The sequence below is a fragment of the Sardina pilchardus genome, chromosome 14, assembly GCF_963854185.1.
Source record: "Sardina pilchardus chromosome 14, fSarPil1.1, whole genome shotgun sequence".
NCBI lineage: Eukaryota > Metazoa > Chordata > Actinopteri > Clupeiformes > Clupeidae > Sardina > Sardina pilchardus.
The window spans coordinates 31,047,267-31,065,846 of NC_085007.1; the positions used below are offsets into that span (position 1 = coordinate 31,047,267).

An 18,580-nucleotide genomic window follows, 5' to 3' on the forward strand; every position below is an offset into this window, starting at 1 on the left:
CGTCAGCAGTGCAACTGAAAGATGGCGGTGTCCATAGCGAAGTGCCTGACTGCTGATGTGTATTTATTAATAGTATCTATATTGTTGCGTCCTATTTATGCCGAAATAGTTGCCGGCAGCTCGACAGGCGAAGACACGCCGCATCGACGATTTGAATACAAGTATAGTTTCAAAGGACCGCACTTGTCTCAAAGCGACGGCAGCGTTCCCTTTTGGGTTCACACTGGAAGTAAGTTTATGTCTGCTAGCCAAACCGGTTGCTGTCACCGTTATGTCTCACTGATGCTTGTTTAGAGAATGAACTTGATTGCTGCAATCCGAAATAGCATAGTACCGTGAGCGCAGCGTAAGTCTGAGCGCAGTTTAAGTGCATATTTGCTATTTCATGTTTCGCACATGATTGACCCACTTAAAACTGATATAGGCTACATTCTTTGTAGATAAAGCACACTTATCTCAGTTGGCAAGGCTGTCCTGATTTGGGAGGGTAAAGTGGGATAGAATCAGGTGAGTCAGCACACGTTACTTGAGAGACACATTTTATCTAGTCAACCTGCTTCTGCCATACAGAGTGACTCGATAGAGAATTTAGTCTAGACATAAAGAAGCCAAAGTTATACTGGCCTATTGCCAGATGGTCAGAGCATCGTGACAAGTAGGCCTAGCAGTTACACTTAGGCCTACATTCCCATTATTTCAACGAATCAAACATTTCAAAAAGTAGCTGTCAGTAAGTGTCCTATTAGCTCAGCCTCAACAGTGAAGAAGCTCATGCGGGGGAAAAGCCAAACTGGCCACAGCTTGGTTGTTATAAGATTGGCTCATCTGTGCCTCCGTGCTTTCCTGTTCCCAGATGCCATCCCCAGCTCAGACCAGATCCGCATCACCCCATCACTGCGGAGTCAGAAGGGTTCGGTGTGGACTAAAAACACTGTCAATTTCCAGCACTGGGAAGCTGAGGTCACCTTCCGTGTGTCCGGCCGTGGGAGGATGGGAGCGGACGGTCTGGTGAGCACACTGGACCCTCTTTTCTCCCCCTCCAGCTCAGCTCCAGTGCACCTGTTCTCCACGCCTGATTGGCCGTTGTTTGTAGTCTGTGCATTGTTTTTCATGATCACTCGGTTGCTTTATAAGTTAACAGCAGTCAGGTGATTTTGGTAATCAGGCTTATTTCCCTGACTTTGTTGTTACGTCTCAATTTGTTGAGATTTGAGTGAGAATGTCATCTTGATTAGAGTCAAGTGAAGTATATTTTGGCCAGGAGGCCTTTATCTAATGCTCTTTTACCCGCTCACAGAAGTTTTTGTGTGAAATGATAGCCCAGCAAAACGGTATGCATTTACATGTTGATTATTTATTTATTTGATATATACATTGTTTCTCACTGTAACTTATAATGATGGTAAAGGCATCTATTAAGACCTTTGTTCATCAGAAATATTCTGAGTTATGTATGGTTTCTGTCTCACTGCTCAAAGTACACTGTTGTTAAGGTTCTGGCTGATAAATGGCTGATATATTGATTTAATTGCATATGCTTGGTCAGAATACGACAACTTGCCACACAGACACAGGGAACTCATGCTAGGGAAAGAAAGAAAGAAAGAAAGAGAGAAAGAGAAAAATGTTGCATAGGCCTGCATAGAGTAGGCTTGCACAAGTATTTCATCACTACAAAGGTGTGTGATAAATAAATGTGTGTGTGTGCGTGTGCCCACAGGCAATGTGGTTCACAACAGGCCAGGGCTTGACGGGGCCCGTGTATGGCGCAGCCGACCAGTGGAATGGAGTTGGGATTTTCTTCGACTCCTTCGACAACGATGGAAAGGTAAGCAGCCATCTTCTGACTGGAATGTTTACAGGGTAGTGTGTTATTTGTCTGCAATAAATGGTTCAATAACTTGTTTGGTCAAGTGCTGCTTGTTTACCTTCTACTTAAAGTTCAGTCAAAACACAATATGCTTATGGGGGCATTATGTATGTAAACAATGCCAAGGGAGCATATAATCTTAATCATCCGCTCAGTGTGTGTCTGGGCGGAAAAGGTGAGCAGGTAAATAGAGATTAATTTTCCTCCCTCTCGTCACAATGACATTTAGAAAAATAACCCCGCCATCGTCATCGTTGGCAACAATGGAAACCTTGTTTACGACCATCAGAAGTAAGTAAAGCTTTCCTTCTTTTTATGACATCATCACAGTAATTTTCACAACTTAAAGAAGATTAGAAAATATGATTATTTGTGTTCAGGGTAGGGTAGGGTGGGGTGGGGTGGGGGGGATAATCCCCTGTTTGGCCTAATCTGCCTGGGCCAGTGAAAGCATTAAATCACTTCTGGGCTCTACTGTAGGCCCCAGCGCTGCCACAGATGTCACTCACCATGAATATACTGCCAGTCTTACTCACTGCTTCTCACCACTTCCAATTAAACTGCCGGCCATTAATGACTGTACTCATTCTGGAAACGCTGTGTCACTCATTTTTACTAGATGAGCCCAGAAATATTCAAATACTTTAAAGGTACATTATGCAAGATTTTCACCTTCCGAAGCCAGTTTGATGGTAAATGATCTTGTAATAGGCGAATGGCTCACCTAGCATAGCCATAGAGCATAGACATAGTAAGTGCCCACTGAGAACCCACCCATGCAACTCTAAGAGTGGCACCCCGCCAAATCTCAAGAGAATCGTGACACATGACCTTGTCAGTAGACACAGCTCTTTGGAGATCATATAGGTCTCTAGAGAGAGCTCTACAGTCACCAAAAATACCTAAACCTGCATAGTGTACCTTTAGGGTTTGTGTTTCTAGGTCAGATAGTTGCAATCATTATTCCATGATCTTTTGCAGTGACGGAACAACACAGGCCTTGGGCACATGCTTAAGGGACTTCCGGAACAAGCCCTATCCAGTCCGTGCCAGAATCACCTACTACAAGAAGACATTAACGGTATCCATCAGTACTGCTTAAATGAACACTTCCAGGTCAAATCTAGAGATGATGTGGAAGTAAAGATTTGAACCCGCTCAGGTCATGGGTTAATGTCAAGGCCAGTTGATGGATTAGAACATAAGGAACTGTTTAACAGCCAGTGCTCATCCTTATGGTTGACTTTCTAGTATTGTGGTTCTCTGTTTATTATTATTATTAAAATAGTGCATGGAGCATGCGATGGACGGTGCAGGTTGAAAAACCCAGCTCTAGCATATGTTAAATGTTGTATTTTCTTTTTTTAAATGACACATTTTCTTCTGTTTTAGGTCATGATCAATAATGGTTTCACCCCGGATAAGGAAGACTATGAGTTCTGTGCCCGTGTTGAGAACATGGTCATCCCAGCAGAGGGCTACTTTGGCATCTCCGCAGCTACTGGAGGTTTAGCAGGTGAGGTAGCATTGTGTTCTGGGCTTAGAAGGGTAGCATGCACTTTACCCTCGTTCCATGCCAGGAGGAAGAGACCATGCTTTACTGAGAAGGATAGCATATCAGACATTTAAAGTAATATTTATATGACTCTTTTTATTTAATTGTTCAGTTCAAAATTGTCCTGTGATTGCACATTCCAACTGAATTATATGTATTCTCCCCTTCACAGACGACCACGATGTCTTGTCCTTCCTTATTTTCCGACTAACAGAGCCTGGTCAACAATTGGTGAGTTTCTGCTTAGAGCAGCGTCACAAAACTACCCTTAGATTTCCTACTTGTTCTCCAGGCTGAATAGAGTGAGTGAGTGTGTGTAAGTGTGTGTCTGTGTGTCGGGGAGGGGGGCCGTGAGGCGATTCATGCAGCTCTCGGCGATCGCTTAATGTCCTGTGCTTCCTTTTGTTCCCCCCTCTCTCGAGTGAAGCCTCCAGCTGAACAAGAAATTCCTAAAGAGGAGCAGGACAAATACCAGGAGGAGTTTATGAACTTCCAGCAGGAGCTGGACAAGAAGAAAGAGGAGTTCCAGAAGGAGCACCCAGATGTGCAGGGCGAGCCCAGTGAGTCCGAGCGCGGCTCTCGCCTCTGTTGCACTCTGTTTCTCCCTCTCTCTTTTTCTCCGTTTCTCACTCTCTCTTTCTCGGTGTGTTCCCTCTCTCCTATCTTCCTTGTTATGTGTGTGTCTGTAAAACCATCCACGTTTTTTTCATGCATTCCATCATTCCCTGTCATCTTGTTTTCTGTGCGTGGTAATCATCGGTCTCGCACCCCCCCATGTCATGTATGTAGTGTCCCCATGACCTGCTTGGCTGAGGCTCCTTCCCGTCTCTGTCCCGCACAGTTGAGGACCTGTATGAGAGTGTGAATGACCGTGAGATCCGCCAGGTGTTTGAGGGCCAGAACCGCATTCACCTGGAGATCAAGCAGCTCAACAGGCAGCTGGCCATGATCCTGGACGAGCAGAGGCGCTACGTGTCCGTCCTCACCGACGAGGTGTCCAAACGCGCCGTCCAGACCCAGTCTGGCCAGGTATGACATCGTGGCTGCTGACCCCTACTCACTCCTACACACATGCAGACACACACATCGGAGTAGATACTTTGGCAGATGCAGACAAATTATGTGATCAATTATGTGATGAATAAATATGGAATAACTGACTGATGACCCATTGTAGGCACCCAGTCAAGACATTGACACGATCATCACAACACAACGGGAAGTCCTGAACAGCCTGAATGACATGAGGTGAGTGTACGCACACACACACACATACACACACACACACACACACACACACACACACACACACACACACAGATGGTGCTAGACACGAAGGCCTAATTTCCCGACCAAACAATGGGGAAATCCAGGGCAATAAAGTGTTAAGTCTCAGTGGTAAACCCAGGAGTAAATCTGGTAAACCACCCAGTTGAGAAGTGTGGAGCTCTGTCCCATTATCAAGCTTCTTTGCTCATTTCCTTCTCCTGTGGGCCATCTGACATGGGGATCGTGTCCTGGTGTAATACCTTAAACCCTCCCCTGGCTGCCCCCTGCCTTCTAGCATCCTCTCCCTCCTCCTGGGCAAGCCCCCCGCTGGGAGAACAACCTTATCTGCCCTAATCTCTTCCATAAACCATATTTGGCCTTGGGTTCTTTGTCAGGCCCTTGCTGTGATTTGGTCATGAGAACATTGTGGCAAGTATCATGGGGGCACCACGTCTGTAATTAAAAAAACTCAAGTGTGGTGTTGTGACAGGGAGTTAAGCCCAATGTCACGCCAAGCACCCACGATTATTTTTTTGTGGTGCTTCTTTACCATGGCTCATGGTGAGAAGATGAGGACAATGATTTCATATGATCTCTGGATAATTCCGATTAGAAGTCTGAATGGTGAATTGAGACCTTGGAGCTCCTGTGAAGACCTGGCCGGGGTGGCTCTTCCTAAGCCTGATTAAATATACAGTGGTTCTGACGTCAGCTCTTGTTTTTGACTTAACAGCAATAACATATTTTTTCAGACTTGTTGTATCGGACGTTCTTCAGAGCAAAGGTGTTGACTGGGAGCTTTTATGACAATACAAATTATGTTGGATAATACGGTTGACAGATCAGACAGAAATACATTGAAACTTCACTAAGTCAGGATTAGATACCTAAAGAGTTTGTTTACTGTCTTTCGACCTAAATTTCATGAAAATCGTTTACTTCTAAAGTGATTGTCAGTCATCAACATTCTTTGTTTTTGTTTGAGTTAAATTCACTTTCTGTATGTTTGTACAACAGAGATTATAAAGTGGCCTACACTCTGTTCTGAACTCAAGTGATGTATCTTAACAGGGAAAGCAACATTTAGTTTTTCCCTGAAAATGGGTCCTGCAGTTGAAGAAAAGATATATTTGTCCTGAAATGGCTTGACTGTCCTTAGAGAGAGGTTGGTTGGGGCATGACCCAAGTGGTTAGTCTATTAAGGCATCTTTAACCCAGCCTGACACCTCTGCACCTCTGGGCGTCAGCAGCAGATGCCCCCAGTCAGCTGCTCTCTGGATCATGATTAAACAATCAACAGTCATCTGTGGGGGCATCACACAGGCTGTCCTTTGCGCTGGGTAATCCCATAGAACAACTGGAAAAGGCGCAAATCTGCAAATGCAAAGGAATTGCCACTTGATTAAATTAGTATAGACACTGATTATCAATCGATGTACAAGTGATTGCTCTTTTAGCCCCATCAGCTTGTTTAGTGTGAATTCATTCAGATGCAGCATGTCCTCCACAATGCTTTATTAATACATGAGGGGTCTGTATTATCCTATAGATTATGTAAAGCAAATGGGCCTTGATCCTTGTTTTGAAAAGTGAATTATGATATTGACTTATCTTAGCCCCTTGGAAAATTACTCTGTGCAAAAAAAAAAGGCTTTAGCCAGCTAAATGGGTCACTCCTCCTAGATAAAGATTAGATGAAGGTTTTAATAAATGTTCACTTTGTTCCTCTGGAGAGATTTATGTCTAATAATCTTTTTTTTTCCTCCTGAGAAACAAATTTCAGAAATTGCTTGCACTGGCCCCCTTGGCGCCCTAACATTTGTCAGGGGAAGAAAAGAACACGTCTTGGTGCTGTATTCCCTGAAAGGATTAGACTGTGGCTTTTAAATACATCCTTCATACACAGCACCAAACATGGTCTGCATCTGATTGCTTTCTTGCTTGAGCTGGTCTCCAAGGACTGTCTGCTTATGTCTCTCCAATTTCTTTCATTTGTCAAACATTTTCTATTTTGATTTAATTTCGGAAATCGTCTTAGATTTCTAGAGGATAGATGGTGGGCAGAAGAATGCCAGTAGTTGTGTGCAATCAGAAAATATAATTTAATCACCAGCATGATCTTGACTCTAAGTTGTGTTTGTCATTAAATTATTAAATCTCTCATCTTTTAATACACATCCCATATTTGAGCTGACCCTTGGAGATTACAGTTTTAGAATGCCACATTTTCTCAGAACTCACCAAATTCCTCTCGGCTACCATTGATTTCAGGAGCAGTCCTTCTCTGCGTATTTAAAATGGTTCACTTTGCTAGATACTCCCTCATGAGACATGGCCTCTACTACAAAATGTATCTCTGATCATTTAGTTTCCTCTATTCAGTACAAACTCAAAATCACCTAGACAACATAAATCAGAAACGTGTGTCATTGTGTCAGGTTAGAAGAGGGTGGAGGAAGGGGTCATTGCAGGACTGTTCCAGATTGTGTATGGGGGAGCCGTACTCATTTAAAATGTGTGTTTGTCGTGGTGGTGATGGTGGTCGTGGCGGGCTGGGGATGGCAGTCCCAGAGCGGCAAAACATATTTCAGAGTGATTAATTTAGCAGTCATGCTTGTCTTAGTGTAAGGGTGATTCTGTTGAAGGATGTATAGCCTTTAGGGGATGTTAAGAGAAAGCTTAGGGGATTAGTTTGGGGTATTTCATTGTGATATTTGGATTAGAAATGCTTTGTCAGGAAATTGTTCCTTGTGCTATGACTCTGGTAGGCCACTAGGGGCAACATAACCTCTCAGCCCCTCTGAGCTGCACAACCACCAGGGCCCTATGGTCTCACAGCACTGCTATGCCAGGATTCCACTCATGTTATATCAGAGTTCATATCTTGTAAGTGTCCTTACCCCTGTGAGGTTCTTTTTAGTGTCTAAAGACCGACACATGGCATTGTATTCAATATTCATGGTGGCTTTTTTGTTTGTTGAGGTGACAGCACTGTGAACTGATAAATGAGTATGTTTCACTTTTGTCATCTTCATCTTTGTCAAAGACATTTAATTGTGTGGCATTGTGTCCGTCACTAGCCACCATAAAGCTTTCTCTTGTGGAGCCCATTCCATTGAGAATGTGTGTTGACGGCACAAGGAGATGATACGTCATGTTGGAAGTTGAGCAATTGCGTCGGCACACCAAAGACAAGGAGATTAAGGATTATTTTATTCTTAGACTGATTAAAAGCTCTGAGATATAATGTTAGAATGTATCCATTGTTTGGATACTATGGTTTCAATTGACTCTGTGACTCCGTGGCAGTGCTCTTGAGATTGAAAAATAAAGTCAAAACAACTACTTACTTGATGACCATACAACCAACTGCAGGTTAAAAGGATTATCTTATGAAAACAGAATTCTGCTCATCTTCAGTGCAACAATGAGCAAGCATGTAATAAACTGACCAAATATATTACCTCATTAGGTTTTAACTATTAACTAATATGAACTCATTAGGTTTTTATCATTTTCCGTGAGGTGAAGTAAAAGATCTAGGACCTCTATGCACACAAATGTTAATTGTTCACAAGTGTGGTCAAATCTACTGAGTGATTTCCCCTTTAAATCCAGTTCACAGGCTCTAGTGGAGATTTCTGCTGTCAGCTTGCCAGTTGCCTGCTCTCTCAAAAACGGTGACATGTTATACATGTGGGGTGGATTAAAGCAAAGCTCTCAATAACGCAGACTTTAACATTTTATAGAATTATGCCTTTTGTGTGTATAAATATGCCTTTTGCGTGTGAGCAATTTTTCATATTTCACTTCAGTTCAGGAAAAATGGGAGCGAGAACAAGTGTTCACATTTTTTTTTTGCATACAAGATAAAGTAATAAGACTCCAGGCTAGTCAGAGAATTATCACCTTTCCATTATTGTAGCCATTAAATAATTGTTATGAATAAACTTTGATCATTCCATCATCTTGGTCTGTGTTGATTGTCATGGAATAAACATTAGTCTTAACACTGGCCTGTTGCTCTCCTCGTCCCCAGGAACTCTCTGTCGGCCTCTCTGAAGCAGGTGGACTCAGCCCAGCATGTCCAGCCGCCAGCGGGAGGGGCCTTGAGCAGCTACGAGACCATCCAGCACTTCAACGACATCAAGGAGCACCTGCACGTGGTCAAGAGAAACGTTGAGCATATCATCCAGAAAAGTCCGGTAAGGAAAGCTAGCAGAAGATCTAGCAAAACTGGATCTGCGTAACATGCAAAAGTTAATGTGATGTGAAAAGTATAGAATCCCTACATTAACGCCTACACAAGACTTTCTCTTGTGCAAACATTTATTACCATATGAGCATGGCATTATCAGGGGGTCTTTTCATGGAAAAGGCAATTGCCTTAACATGATGTATCCTCTATATGATTAGTTTATGCTCACAAAACAGAAACACACAACATGTAAGTTAAAATGTTACACATGTTTAGTGCTTTGCAGGCTCCACAGGGAAAGGATCTGGCCACTTTGATCACATGTAGGCGAACATAACTGTGTGGGACAGCATATGTCTGACGTGGTATTTCTCCTTCTGTGCCCAGGGTCCAAGTGAGAAGGTGAAATGTCCAGAGATGCCCCCTCTGCCCTCCTGTCTGTCCACCACTCACTTTGTGGTGTTTGTGGTCATCCAGTCCATCCTGTTCTTTGGATACATCATGTACAGGTATGAATTCACAGGACATGAAATTCTGCTAAGGGAATGATACAGTAAAGCAGTTTATGACAGTAATACACCTCTTACTGATGATATAGCCTCCTTTCATTTGTCTTGTCTCTTTTGCCTTCACAGAAGTCAACAAGAGGCAGCTGCCAAGAAATTCTTTTGATAACTTCTCTCTGTTCTCATCCGAGCACACATTGTGGACATAAGGGAGTGTTGTTTATTTTGTTAATGGTTTTCTCTTTTTTTTTTTCTTTTTTTTTTTGTTAATTGCTGGTTTGTTTTGTTCATAAATGGTAAATTATTGTACTTGAAAACTGAAGTATTTTCCTGGAGAGACGTTTTTTTAATTCCTGAGTTTTAATTTGCTTTGAAATGCACAGAGTGAATGCGTAATTTCTGAAATGAATGTGGAATGTTCATTAGGATTCTCAAAGAATTAGATGTATTATATTCTTTCAGATGTTGAGATGACATGAATGGAAATTCATCCTCCCCAGTCTATTTTTCAGTGAGCTCTGCCTTCAAGAATTGAACCACTGCCCCGTCTCACACATTGAAACCTGTGGTTAATAAGGCTTGCATGTGACCGCCATATTGGCTATCGCAATCATGACTGAATATTCTGAGTGCGTGTTTTTGTATGATTGAAGTGTTTGAAGAAAAATAATTATTTACATAAATTGAACACAAACCAGATATTTTGTTTGTTGACTATGTTTGTAATTACATCACACATGTGTATATAAGAACATCCAAACTTGAGAGAGAAAGAAATATAACTTCCCCTACAACATTGCAAGGTGCTTGTCTCTTCATGTTTTGATGTTGTCTTGTCATCGGTCTGCTGGTGCTGGCTAATGAATGTTTGATTGTACTGTAGTCAGTGGACATTCAGATTTAAAAGAGATGTGGAGTTGGCAAGCAAACAGTCAAGACCTGCATAGTGGGCTGCTTACTACAATACAATATGTAACCCATTTTCACTGTGGTGGACGATACGAGCAAATGATCTGACCAAAGATATTGAGTACTTTTATGTCCACAAGAAAACCATCATTCAGTTGGATTTGTATTTTGTTCTGAGAATGAAGAGTTGATTGCACAAAGGAATATTTCAAATGATAGATCATGATTGAGGAGGATGATGTTGGGAAAAGGTGAGCCCATCCTTGAATAGCAGCATAGTGGGTGTCCTCATCAGTGTCCCCTCCTGTTTCTTCTCCTTACTCTCAAATACACTTTCAACACTTTCTCAAATCCTTTCATCCATCGTCCTACAGTACAACCCTTATCTCTTATATAGCCTATCTCTTATCAGTCATCCTACAATACTTGCTGTGTATATTGTACAGTATACACTTGACTTCCTGCTTTGTAGCCCTCTACCCCCTCCCTGTCCAAACGGGGGATTATATACTATGGCCTTGCCATAAATAGTCTACCACATCTGTTACACTCACCAACCGCTGGCACACAATAGCACATGCACACGCTGCCACATTTCCCTCCAATCTCTTTCTCACACACATGTACACACAGCTCTGAGCCCTCCTAATTGAATGGCAGGAAAGAGAAGCTATGAAGATCAGTCCAGTCCAGTCTGTGGCGACCAATGTTGCACATTTACCAATTAAACGGAATGCTATTTTGCCACCTATGGATGTGCAAAAAATAGAACATCCCTCCTGATATCAGATAGTAGCCTATGTAATACATGCTCTGTCTAATCAGTATGTTTGTAGTTACTTACAATAAACAATCGAAGATTCAGCAGGTGATGATTACTTGATGACCAGCCTCTGTAACTGAGATAATTCATAAAACTGAAGAGGGGTCAACTGCAGGGTAGTGCACCTGAATACATCCTAACTGTAAGCAGCTATCAACCATCAATAATGCTAGTGGTTCAGATTGTGACATGTTAGCCTCCCCCCATTAGCCAGCATAGATGGGAAAACAGTATTAGAACTCTTTTACAATATACATTACAGATGTAGTGGATCTAGGGATTTTGAGAGCCATTTGCTCTCTTGACTACTTTGTCATGACCTTATACTGTATGACCTCAAAATCAATCTCCACATTAGGTTGGCCATACATGAAAGAGCTGATGCTTCCTCAGACAAGCACAATGTGCATACGTGTGCATGTGTGCTGCAATGCTCCTCTCTGATGCCCTGGCCCAGTGAGCGCTGAGAGAGGCAGTGACAGCCCCACTTGTTGCCTCTGGCTCAGGCTGGATGTGCTGCACTGGAGGGGGACGAGGTGTGACGTGAGGGGGCCGTGCCCCTGCGGAGGTGGGCATGCGTTAGCGGGGAGTGGAGCCACAGTGGGATCTCCCCCACACACCTCACTCTCCAGCACCCCTCACAGGGCTCCACAATGGCCAAGGGGAAGAGCCACCCAGCCCCAGCAGATCAACAGTGGGATAATCCCTGCTGCTCGCGCTCCCTGTCCCCTCCCCTCCCCTCCATCCCCCTCCCTCCCTACCTCTCTCTCTCTCTCTCTCGATCTTTCTGTGTGTGTCTCTCTCTCTCCCTCCCTCCCTGGGCTCAGGAGTATAAATGGATGGGTAAATCTCTGGACGATTTGGCCGCAGGACATTGGCTAGCCCCTGTCTTAGGTAATGTGATTAAGGGTGAGTGGGCGGGAACGGTCGGACCGACGCTCCAGGGAAGGAAAGACGGTGTCCAAGTATTTCCCAAAACCCAAAATTTCATGGTGACCTTTAGTTGCAAAGCACAACCTCTCATTTTCAGAGGAGACATTTTCATCTGTTTTAGACCATCACTTCCACTCTTTGGGTAGGAAGTATAAATTGATAAAAACAAGCCCAGGCCATCTGCCCCTCAGAATAGTGGAGTGGGGAGGTTTAATCCGGGATTACAGCCCCAGCATAACTGTGTGTGTGTGTTTTTTTCTTTTTTTGGCGTCTGCTCAGCGTCGTCACAGTGTGCCCTTCACAACAGATAGAGAGATAGGCGGCAGGTTGGCTACACACACTAGGTACTGCAAGGAGTCCAACCAGGGGCCATAACACTGCTGGAATTTTTTGATTCAATTACAAATTTGCATCTGAATCTCTCCAGGTTCCCATAGGGCAAAAATGGCTTTTCTTATCAAGACCATGATAGGTAACCCCCTGTCGGGAGTGATGGGGGGTGGAGACAAAGCTGAGGAGGAGACCCCCAAAGACCCCGCTGCCGCCGCCGGCATGACCCGGGAGGAGTATGAGGAGTACCAGAAGCAGCTGGTGGAGGAGAAGTAAGTACTGAGGGAGCGCTCCGCCATTTTACTCTCATCAGATGATAGGCAGCCAGACGGGACATAAACGCCATCCACTCGTCTGACGACGTGCAGCAGACATTAGCCTGTTTATAAGCAGTTTAGCAGCAGTTAATGGCTAGATACACATTTGAATCATGTTTGGGTGTTTTTCAGAGCTGTTGATGATTGTAAACAAAGGTGGAGCAAGCATTTTTATCTCGCCCTTTTGATTGACCTTTATCCTCAATGGTTTTCAAAACTCATATCTGCAATAATTTCCCTAAAGGTCAAATGATGACAGTAGACATGTCACACATGTTCATTTCTATACTTGCATCATATCGTCTTTTAACATCCCAACCCATAGTTTCCTCTCTAATTTGATGGCCATACCTGCAATACAGAGTGTGAACCTGATAAACATGGCTTCTAAACACTGTTGTGTTCTATGTGTCATTGAGATGAAGATTAATCTATGATACACAGCTGTATAATACTTAAATTTGGTATCACATGGATTTACAAAGGTAGCTATTCCATTTTAGAATTGCACCAGAAAAGATGGGGCTTTGTGACAATAGAAAAGTACTGATCATGGTGGTCATGACATCAGAGAGTAAACGTCACAGGAACAGGCAGCTTAGCTGCCCTCAAGACAGGGGCTTAGCCCAGGTAAACACAAGGCCTACTGTTTCACACAAACATGCTTGGGGGAGTGAACAAAAATGGACAAATGCTTTGAAGTCTGTTGTGATGGCTTATGCTCTTTTGTCAGTTTGTGTGGCGTCTATTAGTTGTATATTGAATTTGTTGGCCCATTATCAGAGTTAGACCCGTTATTCAGCCAAAGAGAATAACAGTGCTTGTACAGATCTCACACTCCATGACAGTTCATTAAATGTGTTTACTAGATGCCAGATCAGCCAAGGTATATTGTCATCAGAACTTCAGTAGGAATTGACAGAGTGGAGGTTCTGCTCAGCAACTCAACATGGGTGTGACAGAATAAGGTTTTTTGATTTGTTACCCGTAGCTAAGAGCTTCTTCCAAACAATACACCCAAGGCCTGTGACCAGAGTGTTATGGACACCATGGCCATGGTATATATTTGTAAATGATACCATAGCTTAATGTACTGAAAACATTTTGTCAATATAATAACTGTGATGATGCATTGGTTATATGGATGATGTATTGGTTTGTAGGTGAATAAATTGCTTGTGGTGAAAACACCACCAACTTAAGTGGAAGGACATTACAGGCTTTCTGGCCTGTGATGGAGTGTCAGGCCCCTTGCCAATGTTTCCACTGGCCTGAATGGATGCCCTGTGCCCAGCAAATAACCATCTCCAACTGCCAACCAACAATAAGACTGAAGCATACACTGTAGTGCTGTCTCTGGCTCTCACTGGTCACTTACTATGTTCCTGTATTCTAATAGTAATCGACACAATGACACAAAAGTAGCACCTTTAGATCGTCTTCACCACCTGCTACTAGAAGGGTTGTTGTCAACATCGCATCTTTGCCTAATCCTAAATCTGTCTGTGTAAATCTGTTCAACTCATAATCCTTACATTTAATTGGCTAACTACGTGTTTCCAGTCTACATAACAGCAACAATATGTTTTTCAATAATGTTATAAATAGAATTGTGTGTGTGTGTGTGTGTGTGGGTGTGGGTGAGTATTTGCACGGGTGTGTGCGCATGCGTGCATGTGAGTGTGTGTGTGTGAGGGTGGGTGGGTGTGTGCGCGTGTGTGCATGTGAATGTGTGTGTGTGTGTGGGGGGGGGGGGGGGGGATATGTCTGTGCACGCACAAGAGCACTTGCATAGTTCTGTTAGTGTGATTTATAAAGAGAAGAAACATTAACCTTATTCATGTAGAGATCCAGAATGGCATTGGTACTGGCGTAAACACTCGTGTTTGTCTTGAGCCGTGTGTGCGCGTCACCTGCCTGGCTCAGTCCACACACGGCACTGCTGGAGTGCCCGGCACGTGGCCTGGGCTCAGGTGTCACTGCATCCCTGGATGGACAAGGAGATTAGCAGTCTGAACCACTTTAGCCCTTCACCTCATCTGAAACATTCAGCCCTAGAGGTCACACACAGCTCCTACGGAGCTCCTACCTGCTGCAGGGAAGGACAGCACACCTGTGAAGTGCAACAATGGAAGCACAACTGTTGTGACTGCCTGTTGTCATTGTGAAGAGTTGGAACTTCACACACTAGTGATTTGCCTAGTGTTCTGACCTAATGCATTAGCAGGGCCTGAGTCTCCAAAAGAACATACTGGTTTTTGAGTGTGATGTTTGGATGTGTGGCCCTGTCAGCTAGATTCACAAATGTGTCTTCCTAAGGCATTTCCAGTGGCACAGAAAACAACATTGAGCTACAAATCGCATTTGCATCTACAAACTTTTGCACTGAAACGTCTTTTAACATTTTAAAGTTAGCATTTTGTAGAGCACTAAAGTCCGACACATTTTCATCAATACAGGTTTCATCTGCATTGATTTTGAACGTTAAAACTGGAAACCCTCGAGGAACAGACTGAAAGGGCCTTTTCCTTGCTAACCAAGTCAAATGACTATCAATGGTGTCTGGTATAGCTGTGCCAACTGATGTTGTGTGATGTTTGTGTGACAGGATGGAGAGAGATTCAGAGTTCTTGAACAAGAAGGCGGAGAGGGCAACGCTCCGGGTGTGCCTAAGAGACAAATACCGCCTGCCCAAGGTAAGACCCCAAACTATGGGAGCTATAGCTGAAGCCCTGAGTAAACTAGGAAGTGACTTGAACAACAGTTAGCATCTTAGTGCGTCCACAGGACATACATGGCCTATGTGTTGTCCAAGGCCCGGGCCATGTGACAGGCAATGCTACAGCACCTGTAGGGAAAAAGAAATCTAGCCAGCTGCCCAGATTCATACCCACCCCCACTCTAGGAAACGATTGCGACCAATAAGGAAGCGATCGAGGCCTATAAATGCCAAAAGATTAGCACGCCAGTGAGTTAACTAAATCACTTGAGGACTTTGCGTGTGCCATACTGTGTCCTTAGTGTTAGTCCCTCCCTGGCTGTTCCGGCCATCTGCCGCTCACGGCTGAGGTGTCCATCCCTCCGCACCGCACAGTCCCAGTCACGCTGCTCTAGTAGAGACCGACTCCCTGCGTCCATCCTCACGAGGGATCTATCTATCACTGTGGAATACTTTTGGACCTAAAACGAAAGGCAGCATGAGTGAGCAAAAGGTAGGCCGGCACTCCAGATGGAAGTGCTTACATGTCTGAGAAATGCTTGTTGGTGTTAAAGGGACCAAAGGCTACACTGGAATCTTTAGCTTCGTTCTTTGTTACTTTGTCACTCTGGTCCTTTAGTTGTCCTTCTTGTCCTTTTAATTTGTCCTCTAGTCCTTTAGTTTGTCTTTAGTTCTTTGAATGTGATAAGCATGGTGATAAAGGCAACCATCCAATAGAAATTTGATCATTTATCTAAATTCAAAATGTGGCAATATGTAAATTCTTCAAAAACAACAAGAACACATCCCAATAGACAGGCACAGGATGTCACGTTTCTTCGTATTAATGTTTACATTTAAATGTATCAGCAGATGCCTTTGTGCAAAAATCGTACATTATATTTTAACCAAGGACCAAATGAAACACGCCAGAGAGGCAGCTCAGCCCTACCTTCATTATGAGAGAAATTCCACGCAGGGTTTCAATTTTATTTGGGGGCTGTCTCCACTTTGTTAGTTTCCAGTTTTCAAAGCCTGGACTGAACAGATGATTGCTGAAAGTGACAAAAAATGTCTTCAAGTAAAATCCCTGGCTGCACCTTTAATCAAAGCATTTAACAACACATATAGCTTTACAGGCAGTCACAAACACTTAACAATTACATGTTTGTAAAATCTTTTGGTGCAGCTTCAATGCTGTCAGTGTACCTGAACCTTGTTGCCTATAGCAAATAGATTAGTAGATACCAATGCTCCTTTGGAAACTTTTTTTAAATTGAGGCCATATGTGTACTATAAAAACATTATGCATCATAATGTGCTTGCATATTTAATCTGGCAACAAGGGCATTTTGAGGCTCAATCTGCAGAGAGAGGACTATTCTCATGTCATTGTCATAGTCAGACAGACAGATGTTCAGCTTTTCTGAATGTTTGTGTTATGAATTCTGAATAGCTACCAGACGGCAGTAATAATTAGCAAGCTGGAGTGTAGACAGCCAGCACTGTGCACTGTGTCTAATTTGACAAGTGTTACTGAAATTACTCAAAACGATGTAGTTTCACTGATAGCAGCAAGCCACCTATGGTATAACCTTCCATTGGAAATATGATTTATCAAGCTGGCAATCAAAAGGGGGAATCATTATGTCCTGTGGTTTGTTGTTTTTTGTTCTCTATAAATGCAATGCTATTAGGTTATCTTGGGTATAGCTTTTTTGGGCAAGTTTACCTCTGTGTCAACATCAAATGACAATCAGCAGGATGAGTGACAGAACTGAACATTGTAAATTGATAGTCACATCTTATCAGTCATATAACATTCCGTTTTTGAATCCATGAGAATCTCCTACTGCACCCCACATTCAGTTCAGCCATATCAAAAATGTGTGCCATGTTTTAAGATTAGATTAGAAGTTTATAGTCATTGTGCAGAGACAGAGTACAAGTAGAAAGACAACCCAAAGCAGTCCCTGTAATCCGTGTGACTGACCTGCCTCTCCTCCCAGAGTGAACAGGATGAGAACATGATCTCCATGGCCGGCGATGACGTGGACGTGCCTGAGGAGCTGCTGAAGATGGTGGACGAGGACGCCACCGAGGAGGAGGAGAAGGACTCCATCCTGGGCCAGATGCAGAACCTGCAGAACATGGACATGGACCAGATCAAGGAGAAGGCCTCAGCAACCATGGCCGAGGTGAAAAGCAAGGCTGAGGAGAAGTGTTCTGTCATGTAAACGGGGGAAACGACCACTTCCAAAAGAGAAAGGAGCGAAAGTTATAAATGATAAGGGAAACAGGTGATTCATTCTGGCTCTCAAGAAATGTCCGGTTCAGAGACACGTTCTCCTCCCCTTGCTTTGATCACGTCTGGTTTGCTGGCTGGTTGGATGAACCTCATAGCTGATGTCGTTGGAACCTCCTCTCCTGTCCACAGATCTCTCTGAATCATGCCCATTGATGTGCATCCCCATCCTAAAATCCTGTGGGATAGATCTTTTTTGTATGTGATGTATGAATAAAACATGTCTTAGATGTTGCCCCTTTTCTCTCTCTGTCCACCCTCTAAACCCAGGACTCTAGGAAGCTATATAGTGCAATTACACAACTTTGAAATATGTTAACAAATAATGTCATAATACATATTTCTAAATATTTTTATTTATCTAAAATAACATCACTGGTGAATTCATGTTAAGTATGCTTCATCATTCATATCAGCGTGTGTTAACAACATTGCTTGGCTTCATACCTGTTATTTCACCAAAATGAGTGCAAGAGCAGCAGCAGCAACAGCTTCCTTTATTTGGCTGAATGTTCCGCCAGGGAAAATGTGTGTTTAGCAATTATTTGTTCATTGCATAATGTAAGAAGTGATTTACTCTGTTCAAGTATACAATCATGTAAATGCTGGCTAAAATGAATGCTGATTGTTTTACTTAATAAAACTGTGATATGTAACTGTGTCTGTTGTTTAATTGGAATTCATCCCTTAGCATATATCAGTATTACAGTACAGATACGCTTGAACCTTTGGACCCACAATATTACCAGCATCTCCAACAGCTGCTTTCTGTGTGGCTCCAAACGGAGATACTGATTCACCTCCATGTGCATTTAACACAAACACGTGTTTGGGAAACCAGCAACGGAATCAAACATTCAGTCAAGG

The 18,580-nt window shown here is 43.2% G+C and overlaps 2 protein-coding genes across 2 annotated transcripts; both read left to right on the plus strand.

Annotated features, from left to right (window-relative positions):
* lman1 (lectin, mannose-binding, 1) lies at positions 1-10,194 on the plus strand. Its single transcript, XM_062554623.1, has 13 exons — positions 1-229; positions 854-1,008; positions 1,721-1,828; positions 2,100-2,161; positions 2,852-2,951; positions 3,263-3,386; positions 3,598-3,656; positions 3,853-3,985; positions 4,267-4,454; positions 4,603-4,673; positions 8,734-8,899; positions 9,280-9,401; positions 9,528-10,194. Exons 1-13 carry the CDS (start codon positions 22-24, stop codon positions 9,562-9,564), a joined length of 1,533 nt encoding a protein of 510 aa, XP_062410607.1. The 5' UTR covers positions 1-21; the 3' UTR covers positions 9,565-10,194.
* A 2,313-nt stretch (positions 10,195-12,507) lies between these two features.
* On the plus strand, positions 12,508-17,645 carry cplx4a (complexin 4a). Its single transcript, XM_062555228.1, has 3 exons — positions 12,508-12,665; positions 15,319-15,406; positions 17,418-17,645. Exons 1-3 carry the CDS (start codon positions 12,508-12,510, stop codon positions 17,643-17,645), a joined length of 474 nt encoding a protein of 157 aa, XP_062411212.1.
* Positions 17,646-18,580: the final 935 nt, after the last annotated feature.

What these genes read in the sequence shown, in the direction of transcription:
- lman1 (XM_062554623.1), top strand. Translation starts at nt 22, where the DNA reads ATGGCGGTGTCCATAGCGAAGTGCCTGACTGCTGATGTGTATTTATTA. An exon ending in GGATGGGAGCGGACGGTCTG is followed by an intron (nt 1,009 to 1,720) that starts GTGAGCACACTG and finishes GTGTGCCCACAG; the next exon opens with GCAATGTGGTTCACAACAGG. An exon ending in CTTGTTTACGACCATCAGAA is followed by an intron (nt 2,162 to 2,851) that starts GTAAGTAAAGCT and finishes GATCTTTTGCAG; the next exon opens with TGACGGAACAACACAGGCCT.
- cplx4a (XM_062555228.1), top strand. Translation starts at nt 12,508, where the DNA reads ATGGCTTTTCTTATCAAGACCATGATAGGTAACCCCCTGTCGGGAGTG. An exon ending in AAGCAGCTGGTGGAGGAGAA is followed by an intron (nt 12,666 to 15,318) that starts GTAAGTACTGAG and finishes TTTGTGTGACAG; the next exon opens with GATGGAGAGAGATTCAGAGT. An exon ending in ACAAATACCGCCTGCCCAAG is followed by an intron (nt 15,407 to 17,417) that starts GTAAGACCCCAA and finishes CTCTCCTCCCAG; the next exon opens with AGTGAACAGGATGAGAACAT.